The 24,896-nt window shown below is 33.6% G+C and overlaps 2 protein-coding genes and 1 long non-coding RNA gene across 11 annotated transcripts in view; 2 read left to right on the top strand and 1 right to left on the bottom strand.

Annotated features, from left to right (window-relative positions):
- The first annotated feature begins 1,311 nt into the window (after window positions 1-1,311).
- On the top strand, window positions 1,312-4,813 carry LOC125776875 (piggyBac transposable element-derived protein 1-like). 2 transcript variants are annotated; one of them, XM_049450623.1, is made up of 3 exons: window positions 1,315-3,020; window positions 3,170-3,929; window positions 3,988-4,813. In XM_049450623.1, exons 2-3 carry the CDS (start codon window positions 3,170-3,172, stop codon window positions 4,407-4,409), a joined length of 1,182 nt encoding a protein of 393 aa, XP_049306580.1. In that variant the 5' UTR covers window positions 1,315-3,020; the 3' UTR covers window positions 4,410-4,813. The 2 variants fall into 2 exon arrangements, with proteins under 2 accessions (XP_049306575.1, XP_049306580.1); XM_049450618.1 differs by having other exon boundaries at window positions 1,312-3,929.
- Window positions 4,814-9,269: 4,456 nt separating this feature from the next.
- The window catches only part of LOC105225977 (polyamine-modulated factor 1-binding protein 1), a 306,375-nt gene continuing 290,748 nt past the window's right edge, over window positions 9,270-24,896 (bottom strand). For all 7 annotated transcript variants that reach the window (XR_007421877.1, XM_049449882.1, XM_049449891.1 and 4 more), the window contains 3 exons: window positions 10,416-10,523; window positions 10,277-10,319; window positions 9,270-10,185 (listed from right to left, as the gene is read on the bottom strand). Coding sequence is in view for 6 of the 7 variants with exons in the window: in XM_049449882.1 (XP_049305839.1) it covers window positions 10,069-10,185; window positions 10,277-10,319; window positions 10,416-10,523 (268 nt within the window). In the remaining variant the exon portion in view is untranslated. The remainder of the gene's footprint in view (window positions 10,186-10,276; window positions 10,320-10,415; window positions 10,524-24,896) is intronic.
- LOC125777065 (uncharacterized) lies at window positions 10,792-13,322 on the top strand. Of its 2 annotated transcripts, XR_007422082.1 has the most exons (3): window positions 10,792-12,934; window positions 13,005-13,112; window positions 13,175-13,322. It is a non-coding gene; the product is annotated as an uncharacterized LOC125777065 (long non-coding RNA). The 2 variants fall into 2 exon arrangements; XR_007422081.1 differs by having other exon boundaries at window positions 13,005-13,322.

Raw genomic sequence — 24,896 nt, 5'->3', positions numbered from 1 at the left:
ATTAACTTCCCTTTTCCAGACCACATTACATTACCGAATGTCAATGTACTTATATACTATATATACATGTGGTGTCGAGTGTAGAGTACCGAACACGACTAGGGTACTGAACACGACTAAGTTACTGAACACGACTAGGTTACTGAACACGACTATGTTACTGAACACGACGAAGACAAAATGCAACTATGGACTAGAACAAGAACTCAGCGAAGCGTAAGGACGCTTGCGTTGAGTTCTTAGAAGCGTTGGGACGCTTGCGTTGAATTCTTGGAAGCGTTATAAAAAAGCTAGAAGACGAGAAAACGAAGCATTCAACATCGGACAGCCAAACGAACAACAAGTGTATTTTTCAAATAATTTTTAAATTATAAATTTTAATTGTAAAGTTAATAAAAATAAAATAAGTCACATCCTACAAATTGGGGGCTCAGCCAGGACTTGGAAAAAGTTTTAAATAAAGGTGTGGAGATGTAAGGCGTATATCTGGTTTTAAAAGTGAAGAAATTCGTGGAGTCTTAATAAAGCGTGCAGTATTCAGAACGAAGTAACAAAAATTTGGTTCGTCGTGGAGATGTAAGGCGTATATCTGGTTTTAAAAGTGAAGAAATTCGTGGAGTCTTAATAAAGCGTGCAGTATTCAGAACGAAGTAACAAACATTTGGTTCGTCGTGGAGGCGTAAGGCGTATATCTGGTTTGATAGGTGAAGAAATTCGTGGAGTCTTAATAAAGCGTGCAGTGTTCAGAACGAAGTGAAAAGTAAGTAAAGGTGGTGCTGACCGTCATCGTGGAGTTTTACGTGATAGCATCAAGGGATATTCTAAGCCTGTTATTAGACAATTGGTCCGTCGTGGAGGTGTAAGGCATACATCTGGTCATCACTGCACGCTCTAAGTGTTCAGCTAGTAAAAGTGTTAAAGTGTAAAAGTTTGAATCTTAAGAAGAATAACTTATAGAAGAGAAGTGTTTCAAAAGAAGATGTAAAATTTTTTAAATTATCAGAAGTATAATTTCAAAAAAAAAAAGAAGTAATATAAAAGAAGATGGAAAAATGTTTGAATCATAAGAAGAAGATGTAAAAATTTTTTAAATTATCAGAAGAATAATTTCAAATAAAAGAAGATGGAAAAATGTTGAATCATAAGAAGAAGTGTAAAAATTTATAAATTGTCAGAAGAAAATTCTCAAATAAAAGAAGATGGAAAAATGTTGAATCATATGAAGAAGATGTAAAAATGTTTAAATCATAAGAAGAATAATTTAAACAAAAGAAGCTTTTAAAGATAAAGAGAAGTACAGCATTGTAAAAGTAAAAATAATTTGCTAAGAAGAATTTCAATCAAATTAAAATTAATCTAAAAGAACAAACAAAACGATTTCGTAAAGAAAAAGAGAAGTACAGCATTGTAAAAGTAAAAATAATTTGCTAAGAAGAATTTCAATCAAATTAAAATTAATCTAAAAGAACAAACAAAACGAATTCGTAAAGAAAAAGAGAAGTACAGCATTGTAAAAGTAAAAATAATTTGCTAAGAAGAATTTCAATCAAATTAAAATTAATCTAAAAGAACAAACAAAACGATTTCGTAAAGAAAAAGAGAAGTACAGCATTTTAAAAGTAAAAATAATTTTCTAAGAAGAATTCGAATCAAATCTATAATTAGAATTAATATAAAAATAAGTATATTCTTACATATTGTTAATACTAAGATGGACTTAAACGAAATAACGACTTTAACTGTCAACGGACTGAAAGAGAAGTTGAGGGAATTGGGTATTTCGACTACAGGTCAAAAACGTGATCTTCAGGAAAGACTTATCCAACACTACGACTTATCGGGAAATAGGGCTAGTGACGAAGAGTTCAACCAGTCAGTTTACGAAGACGTAGGTGGAACCACCAACTTACGGTCCTCACCGCTTATCGTGCAACAACAACAGTTTACTCTAAAAGATTTAGGAGATTGTGTTAACGTTTTTTCAGGAGAAGGGTCTGTAGATATTCGAGGGTGGGTAAGCGAATTTGAAAATAATGCAGAAATAGTAAAATGGAATGATCTTCAGAGATTTGTTTATGGCAAACAGCTTCTTCGTGGTGCCGCTAAGCTTTTTGTTAGGAGTCAGAATAATTTAAATAGTTGGGAAGCTCTGAAGTTATCATTAATTAATGAGTTTGGTCGCAAACTATCTTCTGCAGATGTGCATAGGTTGTTGAAAAATCGCCGCAAACAAGCAAACGAAACTTTTCGGGAATACTTGTATCATCTCATGGAGGTAGGCAAACAGATTAGTCTAGACTAAGAAAGCATTATAGATTATTTCATAGAAGGGGTTCCAGATACCAAGTTCAATAAGGCAATTTTGTATCAAGCTAAAAATATAGAACTAAAAGAACAAATCAAAATTTACGAAAAGATACGGAAATAGTTACAACTCAGGGATAGGAAAAATAGTAAATGATACATCCTCTAACAAGACAAAAGAAGAACTAGGTAAAAGATGTTTCAAGTGCGGAGACAAATTCCACGTAGCAGCTCAATGTCCACAAAAACAATATAAATGCTTTAAATGTAATGAGATGGGACATCGTTCGTTTGAGTGCAAAAATAATAAAGTCAAGGGAGCTAGAGAAGTTAAAATCGAATCAAGTAGCATAAACACTTTAGGAAATACAAGTTTTCAACCAGTCGTTGATGAAGAATTACATTTCAAAACAGTTAATTTAACCCTCTCATGCCCGATGTTGCGTATATGCAACATTGGATTTATGAGCTTCTAACTACCGTTATTTTAAATTTTTTGTTTTGAACCTTTCGGAGAAATATAGCTGCACGTGTTGAGTGAGCTTACAGCTAATTGTTCGGTGGTCAGCTGCACACGCGTTCAGTTAGTAGCTCTTTTCCCGAGAGCGTAGTTGACAAATTCATTGTGCAAAAAAACGTGGTTTTAAAAAAGTGATAAAACACATTAAAATAATTACTTCATCCTAAAAACGAGTTCAACAACTAAATAAAGAAAGGTAAGTGACTATTTAAAAAAAAAAACCGCATGAAAATATTATTTAGTTTGTCTGTAATAATTTTGTAAATGTCGTGTTGCGTATATGCAACATTGGTCTATTGTGGTAATTTTCGAAAAATAAAACTTTTTTTGTATGCACATTCTAAGATGCGCCCAAAAGGTCTGACTCAAGCTGAGATTGAAAAATTTGCCAACTTTGATTGGGATGATTCGGCTGACGAGGAAAATGAAGAAGAAGAAGATCGAAATATGGAGGAAATTATAGAAGAAACTTTGAAAAATTTGGATAACAGAGCTGAAAATGTGGAAGTTGGTTTGATTGACCAATTTATTAGAAGCGAAAATGATGGAGATTTGAATGAAAATGAAAACGTTGTACAGGAGGTGATGGAAAAAATTGATTTGAAGAGTTTGAAGTGGAGAAGTGCAGAGATTATGGAAAGCGAGACCACTTGGAAAAGTGAATTATGCAGCAATGAGGTAAAAACTCCCATAGAATATTTTAGTACTTTCTTTACGGATGAACTGTGGCAGAAAATATGCGAGGAAACGAATTTATATGCGATACAAACGAAGGGCATAGAATTGAAATGTACTGTGCCTGAAATGAAAAGGTTTGTTGGCATACTTCTTTATCTTGCAGTTGTGAAAATACCAACTTATAGAATGGCGTGGGCGGCCAATTTCAAACTAGCGGCCGTTGAAAATGCATTACCGAGAAACAGATTCGAAAAAATTAAACAGTTTTTCCATTTGAACGATAATTCTAAACAGCCTCAGAGGGGAACACCTGAATATGACAAGTTGTACAAGGTTCGGCCTCTGTTGGACGCCATAAAAAAAGAATTCAATGAAATTTCGCAGGAAGAATTCCAAAGTATAGATGAGCAAATGATTGCATATAAAGGTAACTTATTATTTGTGAGTACATTTCTGAATAACGCAATAGTACATTCTTTTCTTAGGTCAACATAATTTGAAACAATATCTTCCAATGAAGCCCCACAAGTGGGGTTTCAAAATGTTTACGAGAGCTGGTGTATCTGGAATTATATATGATTTTACTCTGTACATTGGAGAAGGAACGTGCAAGACTTATGGCTTGGGTATTTCATCAGATATCGTGCTATTTTTATCATCCAATTTGCCAGTAAACCAAAATTTCAAACTGTTTTTTGACAATTGGTTTTCGTCAATAAGCTTGATGATTGCTCTGAAAGAAAAAGGCATATTGGCCGTTGGTACAATAAGAAGCAACCGATTGAAAAATTGTGCTCTAATCAGTGAGAAAGACCTTCAAAAACGAGGACGAGGATCAAGCGATTTCAAATATGAAGCAACGCACAACTTGATTGCTTGCAGACCCAGCAAATTCAATACGACTTGATGGTTATAATCATTGGCCGGAATGGGGAACAAGAGGAAGATGTAGAGTATGCAGCACTGGGTTTCCAAGCTGTAAATGCAGCAAATGTAATGTGCATTTGTGTTCCAATCCCCAAAAAAATTGTTTCGTGTCCTATCATACATAAATATAAATAAACGGCATTTGAAAAAAAATCAACTTGACTTTAAATATATAACCTCATTGCCCAATGTTGCATATACGCAACATCCTGTAGCTCTTGAACCAGGACAGCTAGGACATTGAAATTTTTGTCAGTTGATATTGCGGTCAACTCTAGCTTATATGTCTACTCAAAAAAATTTTAGCCACGCCCATTTTAATTCGGGCATGAGAGGGTTAAATGGGTTTAGGTTCGAAGCTCTAATTGATTCAGGGTGTTCACTTAATTTAATACGTTACGATACGTTGATACTAAGTGGGCTTAAACCAATTCTAAGCAATGAGAAAAGAAAACTATATAGCGCTTGCTCAAATGTGATTCAGACAATCGGAAGTTTTGATACTTTTATACATATAGATGAGTTAGTTTGTTAAAGGTCAGATTTCATGTAGTCAGAGAACAAGATATTAAATTTGCAAGTATGATAGGAAAGGCTATATTAAAAGACGTAGATATTGTTTTAACAGAAGATAAAGTAATGTTTAAGAAAAAGGATAATTCAAGAGATTATAAACCAGGTAATGACAAAATGAGGCAGGATTCTAAACAGGTTATGAAAGAAGAACGAAATGCACCAATAGAAGCAAAAAATAAGTGGATTAAGGAATTTGATGCGATGAGTTTAAATGAAAGAAAGGATGAGACTACAGTGAATTTGGGACATTTGAGTAAGGGATTAGCAAAAGAAGTTAAAAGCTTAGTTGATAAATACAAATCATCTGGTAAATGCATATCACCCGTTAAGATGGAAATTGTTTTGACAGATGAAATTCCTGTCTATCAGCGACCAAGACGTTTACCAATCGATGACCGTAGTTTTGTCGATAAACAAATAGAAGATTGGTTAAAAGAGGGAATAATACAACCAAGCTCTTCCAATTATGCTTCTCCGGTAGTAGTAGTTCCTAAAAAAGATGGAAACAGACGCTTATGTTGCGATTATAGACAATTAAATAAAAAAATTGTAAGGGACAATTTTCCAATGGTTGTAATGGACGATGTCTTAGATAGCCTTCAAGAGGGTCGAGTTTTTACAACGTTAGATTTATCGAACGGATTTTTCCATGTGCCAGTAGATTCACAATCTAGGAAATTTACCGCTTTCGTTACCCACAATTGTCAATATGAGTTTTGTGTTGTTCCATTCGGTATTTCAAACTCACCAGCTGTCTTTTGTCGTTATGTTAATGCTGTTTTCCGGCCACTAATGCAGAAGGGAACCGTAATTACATATATGGACGACTTGATTATCCCCGCAATAGACGAGACAGAGGGAATTGAAAAACTACGAGAAATTTTAGAAGTTAGCGAATCGTACGGGTTAAAGATTAAATGGAAAAAATGCCAATTTCTTCAACGAAGCGTTGAATTTCTGGGGTACATAGTGGGAAATGGTACCATAAAAATATCGGAAGAAAAGACGACTGCTGTACAAAAGTTTCCGCTTCCGTCCGACAGAAAAATGTTACAAAGGTTTTTGGGGTTGACGTCATATTTCCGACGTTTCGTACTGGACTACGCAACGATAGCTAGACCTTTGTCAGACCTTCTAAGAAAAGATTCGGTTTTCAAGTTAGGCGAAGAGCAAGTCGCGGCATTTCAACAATTAAAGGCTAATTTACAAAAAGCGCCTATATTACAGTTATTTTCGCAAAAAGCAGCTACTGAGGTACATACAGATGCTAGTAAATGGAGATATGGGGCAATTTTATTACAAAAATGTTCGGACGATCAGCTTTTACATCCGGTACAATACATGAGCCGGAAAACAAAGCCGGTGGAAGAGAATTATCCGGGCCTTAAAGAAATGGAGAATATACCTATTAGGTATACACTTCAAAATTGTGACAGATTGTAACGCGTTCACGATGACTCTTAAGAAGAAAGACGTACCGCCAAAAATAGCGAGATGGGCATTGTTTCTTCAGGACTTTAACTATGAAATCGAACATAGAGCAGGATCCAGAATGGTCCACGTTGACGCTTTAAGTAGGGTGTACTGCTTAATGCTAGAAGACTCTTTAAAGTTACGGCTAAAGCAAGCTCAACTTAATGATGAATGGACAAAGGCAGTACGTAAAGTTCTAGAAAAAGACGAATACGAAGACTTTTATATAAAATTTGACATTCTTTTTAAAAATCCTGCAAAGGAACTAATTGTAGTACCAAAGCTAATGGAAGACGAAATCATTAAGTTGGCCCACAGGCAAGGGCATTTCTCTGTAAAGAAAACTCAGGATCTGTTAGAAAAGTCGTATTGTATCCCCCAAGTAAAGGGTAAAGTTTGTCAGATAGTCCGAAGCTGTATTGAGTGCATTGTTAATGAAGTTAAGTCAGGAAAGAAAGAGGGATTCCTGAACAGCATAGATAAAGAAGACATACCATTAGGAACATATCACATCGATCACGTAGGGCCACTAGAAACGACCAGTAAGTTGTACAATTATATATTGGTGGTGGTAGATGCGTTCAGTAAATTTGTGTGGTTGTACCCTACTAAAAATACAGGAGTAGATGCAGTGTTAGATCGACTCACAAAGCAAGCAGCTGTATTCGGTAACCCAAGACGTATTATTTCTGATAGAGGGGCCGCTTTTACATCAAATTTGCTTAGAGAATATTGTCAAAAGGAGAATATTCAACATTTACTAATAACAACGGGGGTTCCAAGAGGAAACGGACAGGTAGAGAGAATTCATAAAGTCGTTATACCTATGTTGTCAAAGTTGTGTACAGAAACCCCAACTAATTGGTATAAACATGTAGAAAAGGTGCAACAGTTCATAAACAATACACCTCCTCGGAGTACGAAACAGTCTCCCTTCAAGTTATTAACAGGACTTGACATGCGAACGGCCAACATGCCAGAGCTAAAGGACCTACTAGAAGAGACGGTTATAAACGACTTAAATGAAAATCGCGAAACAGTACGAAAACTAGCGAAAGAAAATATTTTAAAAATTCAGGAAGAAAACCGGAAGTCATATAATTCACGTCGTCAGAGAGAGAAAAACTACAAAATAAACGATTTGGTAGCAATAAAGAGAACACAGTTTGGTAGCGGGTTGAAATTGAAGGGAAAGTTTTTAGGACCGTATAGGGTAGCGAAGAAACTTAACCATGGTAGATATGAAGTAGAAAAAGTGGGTGAGACCGAGGGGCCGAGAAAGACTTCGACTGTCTCAGAATATATGAAGATATGGACTCAACCATTCGAGGACGAATGGAAACAGGATGGCCGAATGTGGTGTCGAGTGTAGAGTACCGAACACGACTAGGGTACTGAACACGACTAAGTTACTGAACACGACTAGGTTACTGAACACGACTATGTTAGTGAACACGACGAAGACAAAATGCAACTATGGACTAGAACAAGAACTCAGGGAAGCGTTAGGACGCTTGCGTTGAGTTCTTAGAAGCGTTGGGACGCTTGCGTTGAATTCTTGGAAGCGTTATAAAAAAGCTAGAAGACGAGAAAACGAAGCATTCAACATCGGACAGCCAAACGAACAACAAGTGTATTTTTCAAATAATTTTTAAATTATAAATTTTAATTGTAAAGTTAATAAAAATAAAATAAGTTACATCCTACATACATATAGTACATACATTACGTATGTTTATAATGAATAACGCTTTTGGAATGTCTATCACAAAGACGAGATGTAGCGCTCTCTAATTCTAGCACCTTCCCTAAAATTGGCATTTTTTGCAACTTGGAAGGCAATGTCTATGTCTCCGATTCTACTAAAAGTTTTTCGAAACCAAGGTCTCTTTCAGCAAAATTTTGTGAAGAATTGTACAAGCGTAAGTAATCAGGGCTGTAATGTAGAATGCGGTGTTTTGAGAGAGACCGGAAACTTGACTTCAAAATACCGAAGGCTCTCTCTTGGGCGTGCAACTTGTTGCAACGCACTTCCCTTACATTTGATGGTTCTGCGGCAGGCAATCAATCACTTTGTGCACTTGTTAAGCGCATACGTGTTGGAGATGTGTTCCAAATCCTAGAGTCATGGCAAGATCCGGAATATCCCACATTGACAGTGGTGAACATAAGTCGATGATCGCTTACCTGGTAAAAAAGCAAATATGTACTAAAACATTAGTTAAATACAATCGCAATTTTATAGAACATTACATACTGCTATAAAATCCCTCCCGACTCATAAATAGAGAGAGAGTTGCGATGGAGCCTGTGGTCAGTGGTGAAACAATCCCAATATGCGTGCAATCGATAGCTCCAACTGGGCCCTTGTGTCCGATTTTATAAAACCTTCAAAAGAAATTGTTTGTTATTTAAAAGTATATAGTTTTTAGTTTGCATTTTACCCTCTCTTTATGTCTTAAATCTCCTTTGCAGTTGAGGGAAAATATACTTCCCTGCCTGTAACATCCATAATTAATTAAGAAATGTAGTTGAGAGCCGAAGACTGACTCATTGAAAATAAGTAACTATTCCCTACGCATTTCTGGTATGAGCCATGCCCGGAAAAATATAATCCGGCCAGGAATCGTAGAGTAAAATGCAGGCTCGACTTTTGCTTATCATGTCACACTAATTGTTCAATAAGGACTCGACATAACTTTTTTGGAAATCTAAACATTTGAATAAATAAAAAGTCTTGCAAGTTAAAAGGATCGCTCTTATCCCGCAGAGCCTTTAGGATCCGCCTCCTTTTTACTGCTTCCTCCTCACCAACAGCCGCATAAACAAAAAGTAGTTCCTCCATTCTTTTCAATAAAATAATTGCAATCTTCTTTCAAAATATTGAAATTAAAGAAACAAACACCGATTTTATATTGTGAGGTTTGCTTTCACAAAACCATTTTTTTAGCTCAAAATTTAAATTAATCATGTGTTCATAAATATTTAATTAATCTTTGAACTTTTGCCACATTTTTTGGTATACATGCAATCCTAAAATACATACAGGGGCGGACAAAAGTCTGCATACACCCCCTGTTTACGTGGTTCTGAAGATACACAATCTTTATACTTTCACTATTGCGTTTAATTAAAATTGTGTCTTTTTATATCCATATTTTGATTTTTTTTGCTATAAATATACATTTTTTATGAATGCTTGCTAATCTAATTTGAAAGTAATATATTTTGCTTTGATACGTATATAGTATATATTTACCATAAAACGATCATTGTCAAAAAATAAATATGTGTACTAAAAATATTTTAATTTGTATGTATAGTTGGTACATATATATATGCATAGATAAATATAAGATATGTATACATATACCCACATTTAGTTGGTTATGAACTCAACTTAGAACACAACTAGTTAATATACTCAAATTAATTAAGTAGGTATTATACATGTGATTCACATTCGTCGACAGTGTATTGTTATGGAGTTTTCAATGGTGAATATCCCAAGAAGTGGCGCGCTACACAGCTTTCCTAAATAACTAAGTTACTATACTTTATTGCTTGATGATCATGTTTAGCGAGTAACCTCACAGATGATTTGTCGAAACAGATGCTTCTTGGGATGTGTCATCACATTGTAAAGAACTGCTCTTCTGTGAAACGCGCAATGATGTGCTTCGAATTAATTCAATGCGCTGAGGCATCTATAAATATACGTATAGTCAAATAAATTTAATATTCATTAACGTTTTGGCAATTATAAAACTATTTTTTTTTTTCAAAATAACTATTTACCGATTTTTCTGAAATATTCGAAGAAGGTCCAGAATTGCTAAATCTGATGAAATATATATGTGTAAATATATACATGTAGTATATACATATAATGTTGTTGTAAAATGATAATATCATACGATTCTAGTTATATATGTACCTGAAGGCGCACATTTTTATTCTTTCTAATTCATTTTGCAGCGCAAGGTAGTCTCCATGCAGACAACGATACTGTTCGGTGAATTGTTGTTTTTCCTCAAGTAAAAGTCTTTAAAATATTTAAGGTAAAGTTAATTATTCGTAATTTTTTACAAAACGGTAAAGAAAATAGATATTTCTAAAAAATATTAGTGTTTTCTTAAGTTTACAAAAGTGTTCATAAATACTTCAAGCCGTTCTGAAGATAATACCTTATGTGTTCTTTTGTTTTGTAGGTAGCACAATTAAAGTAGTTGTTCTTAAGAAGAATAAGAAGCGGATAAAAAATACTGGTGATTAGAAATGTATTTGCACGGGACGGGTTAATTTGAATTCTTATGTCTCTGAGAATTCTACTAAAGGGTGGTAAATTTCGAAGTTCCCTCCTTTTGCAAAGAAAAAACACAGAAACTTCAAATTTAAATTGATTTTTTTCGAAAGAACATTCTTTGACATTTATTTTTTAAAAATTATCTTTTTCAAATGTTGGCAGTTGCTACGTCTCAGATAATCCATCCGTTGAGTCCAATTTTCGATGACTCGTTTGAATGGAAGCGCGATTTTCCGCATAGACTTTAGACCTTACATACATACATGTTTGACAGCTCTTGAATCTCTTCAGGCTGCTCTTCGTTCCAAACGCGACAATTTTGCTTGTTTACCTAACCATTGAGTGAAGTAATGCCGCTTGGGAAGGTCGAGCCGTTTCAGTTCTTGCATAAATTGTATTTTGTTCGCTTTCAATTTAAGATCTCAGCGTAAAATGTGCCAAGTCGTTTCATACGGCACTCCGAGTTGCTGCGATCGGCGCCGAATCGACTCTCCACGGTCTTCGTGTACACTCTCAGCTATGGCTGCTATATTTTCTTCACAACGTGCTGAACGTGGCGTTCGGTCGAATATTATCCAATAAATAATGTTGAGTTTGAAGATGGGTTATGGTGTTGCGACTAATACACAGTTGTCCATAAATTAAGCAAAGCGCACTAAACAGCTTCTTCACAAAACGTGAATTTTCGTAATAAAGTTTGTAAACGTTGTTAGGTAGTCTTTCTGTTCAGTAAGTCTTTCTACGATGAAATGCTTAACAATACTCAAAAAAAGTAACACGACAGCTTGACACGAATCATGCATGACCTGTCAAAAAAAGGCTATTGAAAAAGGTGCCCCAACTTGGAACATATATTGTATTGTATGCTGAAAAGTCAATTCCAAAAAAACAAGATGAGCTACAAAAAAATAATAACATTAATATTCCAAATTAGTATCTTATTAATTTAAGTATATTTTGCACAGTGTCCGCGATATTTATAGGAGGATCAAAAAGGAATATGAGCTTTGGTCCAATGTCTAGACCAGTTTCATTCATATTCAGCGCTAAACCTCCAAATGAACTTCTTTACTGGCGTAGACACCGCTTATACAATGTTCGGACCGACAACGAAAACATGTTTTCGTGGAAAAAACTGGTTTTCGCACGAAAACTTATGTTTTCGTCCATGTAAAATCTGTCAAACGAAAACACAGTTTTCGCTGAAAACTACTTGAAAACTTACATTCCACTCATTATAATCGGTGCCTGCTCTAGTTTAATCGATTTTTTTGGAAGACATATTTTGCCGGCCCTAAATTGTCACTTGATATTTGTTTACATTCCATACACAGTTGTCAGTTTGTATTTGATATTAATATTAAAAAATGGAAAAACAAAAATTTCTATTGGTGCTGGAACATTTATGTGCTGGAATGAAACATCTACGTGACAATAATTTAGTACATCGCGATTTAAAACCGGGAAATATAATAAAATTTATTTCGGAGATGGTCAAACCATATATAATACAAGCTAACTGATTTCGGTGCCGCCCAGGAATTGGATGATAACAAAGCGTTTGTTTCACTTTATGGAACAGAGGAGTATTTACATCTCGATATGTATGAACGTGCTGTGCTACGTAAACAAATAAATCGTTCATTTACTGCAAATGTGGACTTATGGTTCATTGGTGTCACTCTTTACCATGTAGCAACTGGAAATTTACCATTCCGTCCTTTTGGTGGCCGTAAAAACCACAAAAAACAATGCATCAAATAACCACAAAAAAGGCGTCTGGCGTAATTTCGGGTACTCAACTATCCGAAAATGGACCAGTCGAATGGTGGACTACGCTGCCATCATATTGCAATTTGTCAGAAGATCTAAAAACATTGGTGACACCGCTCTTGACTGGTTTGTTAAAAAAAATATCTAGAGAAAACCTGGTGTTTGATCGTTTCTCCAAGAAGTAACATTAATTTTGCGTAAATTCGTTTTGCATGTCTTTTTCACAAATCGCACCACTTCTGTGGAAGTTTACCTCGAACCAGTCGTACAAATTGATAAATTTCGTGAACGCATATTACTACAGCCGGAGTACCAATAGAAAAGCAGATATTATTATTCAATAATGAGCCTTTGGAAAGTGACGTCCTCTTCCATATGTAAGTGCCGACTCCGCTATTCAAAAAAACTTTTGGATGTTTCAATTATATTTTCTTCCTTTTTTAATAGCTAAAGCTTTTCCTAAAACCACAGCAGAAAATCCAATATTCCTATATAGTAATGATGACAATAATGTAACGTAACGTGTCGGTTGAAAATTATGCCAGTCTTGCTAAGGTGGGTGTTTATTATTTGGTTCAGATTATATTTTAGTGAGTATTTTATTTATTATTTTTTAGGCCGCTTGTAGCGTTGGACATGAATGCAAGAGACACCTTTACATTTATGGGTATTTTAATAAAGCGTTCTGTAGAACAAGAAGACAGCAGTCGGGTCAACTGGCTGTTCTCCCTAAATTATAATTAATAAATATTAATTCTAATACGATTAGATGTTGTTTCTTTAACTCGGCTATATTTTTTGCCAAGGCCTGGTGCTGAGTAGTTCTCTTGAAGAATTGTCGTTGAGCAGGATATTTATTTGGCTTCTCAAAGCAATTGCTTTTGCAATTAGCAACTTTTTCTCAGAATTCTAAAAAACACGATCTTTAGTAATAATTACAAGCAAAAATTAAGGAACATACCATTCTCGTTGCTCAAATGTAAACAAACAAATAAATTTGTGAGCTGTCAGTGAAAACTCAGCGAAAACACAAATTGTCGGTCCGAACGACTTACATTCCACAACATACAAATGTGTTTTCAAAATGTTTTCAATGTCGGTCCGAACATAGTATTACGTGGTTATAATTAGTGATGAGCGATATTTCACTACCGGTGATTTTTTCAATGCGAATTGAACTGCGATTGCGATATCAGTTAGAACATGTGATTTTCGATAGCAGTTCGAAACTGTGAATTGCGATAACAGTTCGAGTTTGTCAATTGCGATTGCGATAGCAGTTCACAATAAACTTGTGAAACTGTGATTTTTTAATAGTACAGTGCATGCTATCAGAATAGCAAATAGCAGAAAAGTAGCAGCATTCTTCAGGGTATTGTATATATACATATATGCATATATGCTATATATATGCGTATATGCTACTTTTCGTCATAGCTGTTTGAAGTTTTGAGTGTAACGTTCTTATAATTTTTAATAATGGCAGGAAATGTATCCAGGAAAAGAAGTGAAGTATGGCAGATGTTTAAAGGGGTAGATGAAATATATGCAAAATGCAATATTGCAAATCAAAAATTTCATATTATATAAAACATCTTTAACAAACATGTCCAGAATAGACATCCTACAGTGGAACTACCAGCTCAAAAGGTATATATGCATGTAATAATTTAAGATTTTTTAATATAAAATTATTAAATTTTGCTTTACTAATAGAAATAAGCAAATCATACTATAACATACTGTTGTATGAAACATGCCTTGAACAAATGAAGGGAAAAATATGTGAAGGTTCCTAATTCTGCATAATAACAGATTGTTGGATATCGCGTAGGACCGTTAGCTTTATTGGCGTCACAGCTCATTTTCTCAATGCAAAATTTGACATGTGCAGTATACTATTGGAATGCTGTCCAATGACTGAATCGCATACTTCAAAAAATTTGGCAGCTGAATTAGTGAGAGTTAAAGTGAGAGATAGTAAAAAAGCGTTAAGCAAGTGCGTATAACATTGCAAAAAGTAAAACAAATCGTTGGCTACTTTAAGAAAAGTGTAGTTGCAAATCAGAAATTTGTAACATTTCAACGCAATGCTGGGGAACAGCCAATAAAACTTATTCAAAGTGTGGAAACCAAATGGAATTCTATTCTTAATATGATTGAGACCATATCTTGTAAAGGCGTTGATGCATTCACCTTGTCAGTTCTTCGTCGCTGTATTTGAATAGCTCAGCATGTAATTCATCAGCCCATGCCGCTTTGTTGTTCATCATAGTCGGGCAATGGAACATTTATTATATCGTCATCGATTTGGGAAATCAGGTTCCCTATCTTCAGATATTACACATTCACTGCCGTTCAGCAGTCTGGAGAAGGGTTCTCTTCATAATTTCAGTATACTATTAACATCAGCCATTAGATTACCAACTGTGAGGAGTTTAAAATGCTGTCCAACAGTTCCCTTACGAGTATATGAACTTTTAGTTGTGTGATTGTAGCTTCTCAACGTCGCACCTTCCCTGTGTTTGTTGAAGGGCGTGTTTTGCTACACAGAGGCGGACGCCTCAATATGATAGTGGTCCGAGTGGATGTTAGGTCCTTGGTGGTTAAGCACGTCAAGGACACTGGAGACATGTTGTCTATTTATCACAACATGATCTATCTGGTTTTGAACTTTTCGATCCGGAGACAGCAAAGTAGAGCTTTCTTGTTCTGTAATCTAGTACTACAGACAACTATATTTTGAGCCCCTCCGCAGTTGTTCAGCCTCAACCCATTTGGAGTGGTTTCGCCACGGAGTTTTACATTTTTTAAGGTTCAATGGCATATCACACCGAGAAACTAAGTTGTCTTAGTCTGCTTGCAACTGACATCTTTCACTATATACAGTATATATGTATATGAAAAGTTTTACATCGTTGGCATATAATAAATCCTTGAGGAATGCCTAAAGGGACATCAATTAAATCAGAAAAAGTGATGCTAAATATAACTTGTTGAGTTCTATTACTAAAATAAGAAGCAACCCATTTTAGAAATATTGTTTGAAACCCAAGAACATCCAGTTTTTTTTCAAAAGAATTGAATGGTTTACTTTATAGAAAACTTTATTAAAGTCTGTGCATATAACATCAGTATTTTTATTGTCCCTAAAAATTAGGAAATTAAAAGTGATTTTTTTCATATTGATGGAAATAAGCCTTGTTTAAGATATGCATTAAATAGTTTTGTTAAGGGTCGGTATATATGTATATTTAGCACACTTTTTAAGGAAGCATGGAAAATCACATCTGGGCCGTAGTTAAGTGATTCTTTTAAAATATTTAACTGAATGGCAGGTGCATTATTTACAGAAATCGGACATAATTTATGCTGAATTTAGGAGAGTTTGAAAAGTCAGTGGACTTAAAGTAAAAGTAAATTCAGCAAAGATATTAGAAATTGTGTGATTGTCACTGGACTTACGTATATTTCATCGCGGACGGAAAATGAGAAATCTTTCGTTTGGAGTTGACGAAACCATAGAACAATTTTCGATTATGTATAATATTATTTTTGAATTTGTTTATATAATTATAATAGAATATTTTGAATAGCTAACAACTAACCCAGTTTTGTTTAAGCTTAAAAGCACGAGAGTTTTTTATATTTTATAACTCTCTCGAAAATCAAAAATTAGAATTCTTAAAATTAGTTTTCACAAATTCATCTAAGAACCTAAACTAACAGAATCAAGTAATCATCAATAGATTTCCATGTTACACATGGTAAATTGAAATCTCCCAAAACAAATATGGAATCGGTATTAATAGGCATGGAGAAAACATTATTTATTAAAGAAGCATGCAGCATATATACAGATAAGTTCGATTGAGACGGTATACTTGTATAAGATGAAGTTAAGTAAATATGACCACCATTACCGCAAATTCAAACGCACTTAAATTCAAGACTATATGAGGAACATCGACTTCTTCAGTTACAATTGAAGAATGTACAGCAAACAGGACCTCTCCTATTCTGGTCAGTCGGACATATTTAAAGATTTCAAATTCAATTTTAATATAGTTTAAAGAATTAAAACACACGTTTTTAAAGCACATCAAACTAAAAAGTGAACAATAATTCTTAGCTTAACATAACAATAACAAAAAAAAAAAATTCGAGTGTTATTGTGAAAATAGCATGGGATGCTAGATCCTAACAGAAGTACATATCGTCACCTGAAATGCAAAATAACGTATCATCAAAAAAATCGAAATTGAGTGTCTTATTGGTTACGCTTCACTACTTCAAATTATATACATAATATTACATATGTTCAACATTTTCTAGTTCTGCGGTCATATATAAACCAGTCTTAACCAATATTAATATTTTGTTTCACTCATGTTCGATTTTATTTCGTGTTTCATTCATGCCACTGTAAATTTCTGAAAATGTTGTTACGTTATTTTGCATTTCTGGTGACGATATGTACATATATACAATTTTAAATGTAAAGACGTACACAACAAAAATCTGTGGTAACATAAATATAGAATAATACCACACCAAAAGAAAAAATTTCAAACAATGCAGAACACTTGACTTTCGGGTAATAAAATTTTGTTTTGCAATTGCAAAGCCATGCTTAAAGTAAAAGTTTTGTAGTAAAAATTCAGATGTTTACCATCAAAACGCCGACATTAAACACCTACGAAAAATAACTTCAATGAAAACTCTTTTTTTGTTTAAACTTTGGATGCCATGTGGCTGTACGCTCTTTAGCAAATGCCACCGAATCTAATAGCGGAGAGTACGTCTTAACTGCGTTTATATTTCATAATATTGGTAAATCTCATAAAATAAAAAGATCAATTCTTTCAATATAAAATAAGAGTTCGTAAAAATTTAAAATACACAGAAAAAATATTCTGCCTGTCCAACATTTCCATCTCTGTGGGCTGTCAAGAATAATATAAGTGGATTAAACCAAGTTTTTATACTCTTGCAACCAGTTGCTAGAGAATAGTTTTGTTCACCTAACGGTTGTACGTACCACTTAAAACTAATAGAGATATAATAGATATAGGGTTATACATATATAAGTTAGCACCCCACACATTCAAAAAGTATCATATGATGCATTAATATCATATGATACAAAGTAATACGAGTATAATATAACACCATTAAATCGCTGAGAGTGCGACACGTGTAGTGGCAACCTGTGAGAAGCGCAGCGTCAGCAGCTCTATACCCATTGCAGCGGCAAACATAGGTTTAGAGTTAAGTATAATTAATTGTAAATTTTAGTTCTTAAGCGGAATTCAATAAAGGAGCATAGCTCCCAGAAAACATTTTTTTTTATAAAAATAACTAAAAGTTTTTTAACTGGCGCCCGAGCAGGGACCAGCGCGCGAAAGTAATAATTGCCTGAAAACCAAAACGTAAGGCTACGCGAGTGGCGAACGGTAGTGATTGTGAATAAAAAAGAAAAAAAAAGCCTGAAAATAAAAAGTAAGGCTACGTGGGATTTTGAAACGTCGAGGGACCCCAGTACTGGTAGAGAAAAGGACCCCGAGCGCATAAAAACATCCCATGGAAAGCTAGAGACCTTTAATGTAAGTTTATAAAATATTTTCAGATTATTATAAAGCATATTGTTACTGTAAAGAAATTAAAAATTAAAATTAAATTTAGGCTGTTCACGATAAGGTGGTTATCGGGTTATGTGGTTATGTGATTAAGTAAACAACAACAAAATGCGTTATGACAAAATAACCAAAGTTGACCAACCTAGGCCCTTGTTTACAGATTATGTGGTTGTTTGCTTATTTCCAGTGTTAGAAAGTCGTTGGAATTTTACTAAATGGCAGCACAAAAAATAAATAAAACTAAGCGAATGGCATTTCCATTTAGATTTTCTTATTGGAAAATCTGCTATTAACAGCTTTTTTTTGTTTACAATCAGCAAATTATGCAAGATGTCTGCAAATTTTATACAAAGCATATTTTGAACCCTTAAAATTCGGATTATTTAATAAGCACATACCTTCAATAAAGTCCATTTCCTGAATAGCCGAACTTATTTTAAATTCGATTATTTTGCTTTTTAAACTTTGTTTAGGCATTTTATAAGTTAGAATTTCATTGAACTAAAATTGTAAACAATGAACATCTGTTTGTGTAAAAATAAGCAAATAACCATATAACATAGGGTGCTCACGGAGCATAGAGGTTATTTTTAATCTAATAATCACATAACCCGATAACCACCTTACCGTGAACAGCCTAATTGTTCAATTCAAAAAGAGAGAGATTCAAACAGAAAAAAAGGAAAAAAGGTCGTAAACTAGAGGAAAATAAATTTAAATTAAAGGAAATTAATTATCCGACACAAAAAGATAGCAAAGAAAAGTCCTAAGTTAATGTAAGCTTCACAAAAATTGCAATATTGTCAAAGAAAGGGATACTATAAGGGAAATTAATTAACTTAAAAGTAAAAAGATTAATATAATGCCAGACACAGCCGAAGAATTAATTGAACAACTGAACCAAATGAGGTTAGATTATGGGCAAACCACCCATCCTTTAAACCCTCCCACCCCTAACTCAACTCTAATAACGACAATAGTTCGAGAAGTACTCGAACGAATAAGTACGCAGACTATAACTGATTTTACAGAACCCGACCATAGCGTGACACTGAATGCGAACAACATAAACGAATTAGATACGATTCCGAACATGGTGAAATGCCTTAGGAAATTTTCAGGACGATCAGGAGAATTTAACTCCTAGAGGATGAGCGTAGACAGAATTTTTAAAGCCTATGAGGGAGTCAAAAATACCCCTAAATATTTCACGATACTTCATACGATTAGGCACAAAATAATTGGCGATGCCGACACCGCATTGGAATCATACAATACTCCACTTGATTGGAGTCAAATTCGAAAATGCCGAAACGTCCGCGAGGCCCGGGCCTAGGGCGGCACAATTTGGGGGCGGCAAATTTTTCAGAATGTCAAAGTTTTAAATCTGATACAATGTAACGACAATTAATTTACAAATAAATTTCTCTGAAAGAGAATGTAATTTATTTTCTGATTAACTTTTTTATTCGTGAGTGCAATACTTGTAAAAAATGTTTTATATCAGAAATAATTGAATATTGATAAGCTTTTTTCTGACGCATTTTCAAAGCTCTGTTGACTTGTTGTATCTTTAGTAAAGTAAATCTTACAAGCGAGCCGCTTCTAAAATTGCACAATGTTTTCTTATTTTATTTTCAATGATTCCGGTGTTTCATATATGAATTGATATAAGTATTCATTTAAAATTCATCCTTTTGTTTGTATATAAAAATATTTTTATTCTTAAAAATTATTTCTATAGAATCAAATAAATGAAAATATTCATTTTATAGATAATATTTTTAAAAATAGAAACAATTTGAAGAAAATAAAAATTTAATAACATTGATGTTTCATTTTCGCAATATTGTGAATTATATTGACGAATATTAACCAACTTTTATAGCTTAAAGCAATAATTCGTAATTATTGTAAAATGTTATTAAAATTCAAGTATATATTTATGTCGATATATACAGCCGTGGTTACGCAAATAGCACACATAGTCATAAGAAGCAATAGGAGCTTGTACAATTGACAAAGTTCTTTAAAAGACTAAAAAGGGCTAAAAATATCATTATTTGTTTATTAATTTATCCATTTAAGTAAAAAGTAACAATTAGCAATTCACGAATAATTAAAATGCCTATTGGAATGTCAATAGCACAATTTACCAAACCTGCAAAAATTATGTGAAATTAATAAAATTTATGCCGGTATTCTGCGTGAGACGATTGTCTCATGTCTCTAATAGTGACTATAGTAATTTAGTGATTCTGTTAGTCAGGAGTCTCATTTTGGTATTCTGGCAGTTACAGTATAGTAGTATACTGTAAAGTAGTATATTCTATTTGCCAGAATACCAAAATGAGACTCCTGACTAACAGAATCACTAAATTACTATAGTCACTATTAGAGACATGAGACAATCGTCTCACGCAGAATACCGACATTAATCAACGATTTGGTTCCATAATATATTTACGTTTCTAATACTTGGTACTATATCCCCGATTTTGCATTACGGCATTACATCTGCGTACCATACTTTCTACAAGCTTCTCACACCTCTCCTTTGGGATGAAGTACCAAGCTTCCTTAAAACCTTCCCATAAATGTTCAAAATTTGAGAAATTTTTAGCCGCAATTTTAATTTTAACATCGTTCCATAGGTTTTCTATGGGATTAAGGTCAGGGCTTTGCGCTGGCCAATCCAAAACATTTATATTTTCTTTCATAAGCCGATGGGAAATTTTAAGACAGCATGCAAGTTTAAGACTTAAAAGCTCTTCTCAAACTCGTTGGCCGGCTCGACATGATGCATGCTACACATTAGAAAAAAAGTGGCCTGGAATAATTGTTGCACTAAACTTTATTGGTGAAAACAAAGATGAAAAACCTACTACGCGAACTGAAGCTAAGGGACTGCAGCAAAATCTACAACATCTAGAAACAGCAATTCTAGTCATTGTTTGGAATGCAATTTTGGATCGCTTTAATGCTGCGAGTAAGAAGCTTCAGGATTCTTAAGCTGATTTATCATCTGTGATAAGAATATATAGTTCTTTGGCATATTTCTCCAAGATATGAGAGATAAACAATTTTCTTATTATGAAAAAAAAAAGCCAAAGCACTATATGGAGTTCAAAAATATTACCACTATGACACCCGTCGTAAAAAAACCCTAAAACTTCAGGCTGACGAGTCACGGGAAAATGAAAGAACAGCTTTTTTTTCGAACCAACGTTTTCTATTTATTTTAGATACTTTAAGTGTACAATTGACAGGACGTAAAAGTGCTTATCATAATCTTTACGAAAAATTTAATTTTTTTGACAATTTATATGAAATAGATACCAATGAATTAAAAATTCGCGCAGATGAATTAGTTACTAAGTATTCTGATGATTTCGAAGATACTTTCGCGAATGAATGTATTCATTTGCACTGTCAACTCAAAGATTCTCTAATGAACACAAAAGATATTCGTTCCGCGCAAGGAATATACAATTTTCTGCATTGTCAAAATCTTCAAGATGTTTATCCAAATGTAGACACTGCTCTACGTATTTTTTTGAGTATTCCTAGGAACTGTTCAGGAGAAAGATCTTTTTCCACCTTGGAAAGAGTCAAAACGTATTTACGCGCAAGTATGGGCCAAGAGAGACTCAATGCTTTAGCACTACTGTCAATTGAAGCCCAACTAGTTCAAGAAATTTATTACAATGACATAATTGATGATTTTGCTCAGACGAAAGCCAGAAAGAAGATATTTAAGAATTAAGTTATACATTATAGTTTAAGAAAACTGGCTGTTATTTATGTTGTTAATATTTATTTTTATTGTTTAACAATTATACTTTTATGAAATAAATGTTATATCTTAATAATATGAACGGACTCAAAGAAATAAAATGTCATCCTTTAAAAAGGGCGGCTAATCAGACAGGGCCTAGGGCGGCAAAATTCTTAGTCCGCCACTGAATTTAATCCCTTGTACAGAAGTTCCAATCAATGTTCTCAAAAATCAAATTTTTTTCAAGATTGACGAAATATCTTCATATCAATTTAAAATAATTTTTCCAACAGTTCATCTTAATATATAAAAATCACGTGTCACATTGTTTGTTTGCGATGGACTCTTAAACTACTGAACCGATTTTAATGAAATTTTTAACACTGTGTGCAGTTTGGTCCAACTTGAAAGATAGGATAGTTTATAACTCTCCTTATAGTCGCATTATTTATTTATTGCAAATTATTTGTTTATTATTAGCAAAGAGCTATCCACCAGTTGGTGGCGCTAAGAGCGGTATTGAGTGCGGTATGTTACAGTAGATGGCGCTACAAACATTAAAAACATTAAATGAAAATGCGTTGTTTGAAGTTTATATTATTTGTGGTAAAGTTATACGAGTCTATGACTTCCAAAAAAAAAAAATAAAAATTGGGCGGGGCGAAGTTCGCCGGGTCAGCTAGTAGACATATAATTTCAGAACCAGAGTACAACGAACAGTTATTGATTTCTTACATGAAACGATACCTTAACCCATCTGTTATAAATGGAATTCATACAGAAGAAAGGATAATGGGTATGATGCAAAATATCTATCATATTCATTTTAGTAACATTAAAAGCCGATATACCCAAAAATTAGTTGAAGATATTAATAACGAACAAGAACAGGAAAACGTCATATTAAAAGAACATCTAATAACCGAGACAGACCTGTAGTAACAATACCATATATGGTACAAATACCATATGTGTGTCACCAAATACTAACAAAATACCATATGAGCAATGTAGTATTTTGCTGGTAACAATACTATGATGTTTCGTTGTGGTATTTGTATAAACACAGCTGAAAAAGAGGTAACAAATTTTGCTAAAAGCTTTTACACAAAAGCTCTTCGAAATATTCTGTCAAAATGACTTAAAAAAATAATTATTGAAATGGAAAACAAAATATTTTTAAAATTTTTTCTTCCGGAAAAAATAGGGAATGGAATATTTTATGTGAGGATTTTAAAGAGACTTTAACTAAATAGCGTTTTTGCGATAAAAATAGACTAACTTACAGTATTTGAAATAATTGTACTTATTTTCTCCATAAGGCACATCTACATATTTATTGTTTACATTTTTTTGAAATATTTAATGCTTATGAAACACAGGTAGTATTTGAGTTTACTACATACATTGCCGTATGTATTAGCAATGTAGTGAACAGAATACCATGGTATTGTTACTACATGTCTGTCTCAGGTATAAGAGCACATAGGAACGCCACTTAAAAAAAAACTCAAATTCTCGAAACAAAATATTTTCCCGGCATGTTAAATAAAATAAAACGATTAATAGCTAACTGCACCGTTTGTAAAGAAAATATGTAAGTACGAGAGACATCCCAATCAACCGAAAATTGCAGAAACTCCATTACCAACATATCCAGGACACACAGTTCATACCGATATATTATTAACAGAAGGAAAAATAATAATGACAGCTTTAGAAAAATTTACAAAATACGCAGTAACAAAAAGCCTAAATAGCAGAGCAATGGAAAACGTCAGCCATCTTTAAATTTAGCCTCTTTAAAATTTATGATGAAAGACGAGTTAGGAATAGAAGTTTACACTACTCCTCCATACAAAAGCCAAGCTAACGGACAAGTGGAAAGGTTCCACTCTACATTAATTGAAATAATGCGCTGCATAAAAGAAAACGGTGGACACAGAAATTTTGAAGAACTTTTAGAAAGAGCAGTATCTGAGTATAATCATTCAGTTCATTCCACTACATTTAAAAGACCAGTAGACCTATTTTTTCATATAAATGTTACATTTACCCCCGAGGACATAGAAAGAACTAGACAAAGCAACTTAGAAAAATTAGCTGAGAAACAAAGAAAGGATATTGAACACCATAACAAAAATTAGAAGGAAATAAAATCATATCTACCAGGACAAATAATATTTGTTAAGAAAAATAGGAGATTGGGAACTAAGTTAAGTAAACCCTAGAGTAAGGAAATAGTTAAGGAAGATAGAAATAGTACCGTGTTAACTGAAAAAGGACAAATAATTCACAAAGGTAGAATACGTAACTAAATATGTACTGTCATTTTTTTCCAGAATATTACTGCCGCTATGCCTGGCGGAAGTACAGATCTTCGACTACTCAAACTCCCAATTAATAACAATAGAAAAGGGAACGGCTAGACTACAAACAGGAACTTTTAGGATAATACATGAAATTGACATAGAAAAATATACGGAGACACTAGACCACATAGAAGCGACTATTAAAACTGAAACTATCCGCAAAAACCCTAACTATCCCTTCATATCCCACATAATAACACAGATAAAAGCCTAACTTAACAATCTAAAAGTAGAGCAAAAAATAAAAAGATCAATAAATTTCCTGGGTAGCGCATGGAAATGAATTGCAGGAAATCCAGACCATGATGACTACGAAATAATTTCAAATAAAATAAATAATGTCTTACAAAATAACAATAATCAGGTATTAATTGACAAACTTACAATAGGCAAAATTAGCAAGATAACAAATATTACGAATAATATAATTAAAACCATGCAAAATGAGAAAAGTTTAGAAATTGAAGCATTTTTATAGCTAAAATACAAATAGAAATATTTGAGGAAGAAATTTTAATATTGCATACGCAATACATTGGGCAAAAGCCAA

This window comes from Bactrocera dorsalis, chromosome 1 (assembly GCF_023373825.1).
Source record: "Bactrocera dorsalis isolate Fly_Bdor chromosome 1, ASM2337382v1, whole genome shotgun sequence".
Taxonomy (NCBI): domain Eukaryota; kingdom Metazoa; phylum Arthropoda; class Insecta; order Diptera; family Tephritidae; genus Bactrocera; species Bactrocera dorsalis.
The sequence above is the reverse complement of the archived record's forward strand: the minus strand, read 5'-3'. Positions and strand labels throughout refer to the sequence as shown.

Coding starts and splice junctions, on each gene's coding strand:
- LOC125776875 (XM_049450618.1), top strand. CDS start 3,089: ATGTCGTGTTGCGTATATGCAACATTGGTCTATTGTGGTAATTTTCGA. Junction 3,930..3,987: donor GCAAATGATTGCATATAAAG/GTAACTTATTAT, acceptor TTCTTTTCTTAG/GTCAACATAATTTGAAACAA.